At 51.1% G+C, this 2,357-nt stretch overlaps 1 protein-coding gene across 1 annotated transcript in view; it reads right to left on the minus strand.

The window, feature by feature from the left end:
* Positions 1-202: 202 nt before the first annotated feature.
* The window catches only part of SLC22A18 (solute carrier family 22, member 18), a 58,653-nt gene continuing 56,498 nt past the window's right edge, over positions 203-2,357 (minus strand). Inside the window, exon 10 of the mRNA XM_010076167.1 lies at positions 203-390. Within this exon, the coding sequence (XP_010074469.1) occupies positions 203-390 (188 nt within the window). The remainder of the gene's footprint in view (positions 391-2,357) is intronic.

Below are 2,357 nucleotides of genomic sequence, written 5' to 3' on the forward strand. Positions count from 1 at the left end.
GGTCCTGCGGCTGCCAGCTGCTCCAGCCCAGCTCCAAGGCCTTTGCAAACTGATCTGTCCCTTCGTCTGGATGGAAGCGTTGATGGAAGGCAAGGTATTGTTCACATGGTTTCATTACAAGTTTATGGAATCCAAAAAAAACCCCTCAAGAACAGCTTTATTTCCATGGAAAAAGTGAGGGGGTTACTTTCTCACAGCTGAATTATTGGTTTTTTGTTTCTCTCAGCGGGACTTTATTCTTTAAGAGGTAAACAAACAAACCTATATTGACAATTAGCTGTAAATAGCCGAAGGAAGACACTCCAAATTGTTTGTATAAAACTCCACCGATGGTGGGGCCCACGGTCCGGGTCAGTGGCTGCACCGAGGCGCAAATCCCAAGCATGGTACCTAGGAGAGATGGCAGAGACGTGCAGACATCAGCGTGAGGGCAAGTCTTGGGGTGGGAAAGCAGAGAAGAGTGCGTAGGAGCCCCCTCATCCCTGGTGGCATTCCCCTGCAGCAGCAGCAAATCACTACAAAAAAAAAAAAATCTCTTACATTAATTTATGGAGGCCCAGTTAGGGTTCGTTAAGGCTAAGGGCTCCTGCAGGCACAGGGACCAGTTTCCACCACGAGCCAGCTCAGCTCTTTGCTGAGCGGTCCAGACGACCGTAACGCTGCCCAAGAGGCAAGCGGGTGCTCAGCGCCTTTGGGCCCAGAAGATGCTTCTGAACGTTGCGCTCAGCAGGGCTGGTCATGGGGTTACGGATGGAGAGCTAACTCCTAGGGTGATGTTCCAGACCTCCAAGCAAACCACAGGTTCTTTCAATATCATAATTACCCGAGAAGGCCCCATTCCACCTGAGCTGCTATTGCCATTTATTCTCTAGCATGGGACAGACGAACGGCTCTCCAGGGCGTAGCAACAGCGAGAGGCTTAGGTCTAACTCAGTCTTTAAGAATAAATAAATAAAACCACAGATAAAGACTGCATCCCCTTGAGATACTCCCTCCCCCCCCCCCCCCCAAATCCTCCCTCCCCCCCCCCCCCGCCTTGCAAAAAAGAGCGGATATTTCAATTTGGATGGAAATGCGAGCCCTTCACCCGGCTGGGCCAGTTCCCCCTCCAGCAGCTCGCCCATTTGCATGGCTAACAGGAACCTGGCACATGGGGAAGCACCTCCAGTTTGGCAAAGGCAGGTTTTTCCACACGCAGACGGATGGCCAGGACGTCCCACAGGACACAAAGATGTCCCCCACGCACCCAGCACGCTCTTTGCCCTGTGGTTTTTGTGCAGGTCAGCTATCACGCTCTGGGGAGCAGAAAATACCCGTCCGGCAGAAAATCATTAGCCCCCAACACTAGGAGAAGGGCAAGCTGGCAGCGTAAGCAAGAAACATGTGCCCTGCTCCGAAGTGATGTTTGCAATTATTTTTTTTTAATATCGGTATGATTATTCGGGCTGTTGGCATCAATTTTCCACAAAGCCATGCATTGAGGCGTTGCTGCAGTACAAGGCCAGCAGTGTCTGGGAAGAGAGGAGGATGATGCTGTCCCGCATGCAAGAAGATGCGGAGCCAAGTGCCAGATTTACTGTGGGCAGCACAGGGAACCGATCCCCAGCTCCGGGAGAGAACACGCAGCCAGGTGTTCGCGTCATGCCGGCCAGCGGCTGCTGGGCTTTTATCAGCGTGCTTAAAATACTTGTGCAATGAGCCCGAGCCGAGGGCGTAGCTGCGTGGAAGAGGGAAATCTCCCGGGAAGCGCTGCCGAGCGCTCCTCCTGCGCATGGGAACACAAAGGCAATGGGTGGGACCTGGCCTTGACCCTTTGCCAATGGGAACTATCCCACAACCACCAAACTTTCTGGGCAGGTTTTGCAATTATTTTTTCCCCTGTAGGTATTTGAATTAAACTAATTACTACGTACAATTGCCAAACTGGCTCTTATGATTGAGGAGGCTCTTTTTTTCCTTTCCTTTCCTTTTTTTTTTTTTTTTTTTTGGGCACAAAACTCTTAAAAGGCCAGGCTCTCTCTCTGCACTTCTGTAACATGTTGCTGAGAAAGATAATTTCTAGTTAATGGGCTTAAATTAGATCCCTCGTGTCAGACGCCCTCGCGCTTTGGGACATCCTTGTAAATCTCGGCTCTGCAGCATGGCCCTAGCTCTGTTGCAAAGCTGCGCATGTGACGGATCTCATCTAAGGCAAGACCTTTAACTGGGACAAGTCACCACGTCATCAGAAAAAATTCCTGCGTTGCTTTGCGCAGCTCTGCCAACGCACACGCTCACCTTCTGCATCACGCCTAGCCCCCTTTCTGAACCTTCCCTGCCATTTTTTAGCCCTCCCCAGGTTTTTTCCCTCCTTTTCC

This window comes from Pterocles gutturalis, unplaced genomic scaffold, assembly GCF_000699245.1.
Source record: "Pterocles gutturalis isolate BGI_N339 unplaced genomic scaffold, ASM69924v1 scaffold14913, whole genome shotgun sequence".
Classification (NCBI taxonomy): Eukaryota; Metazoa; Chordata; class Aves; order Pterocliformes; family Pteroclidae; genus Pterocles; species Pterocles gutturalis.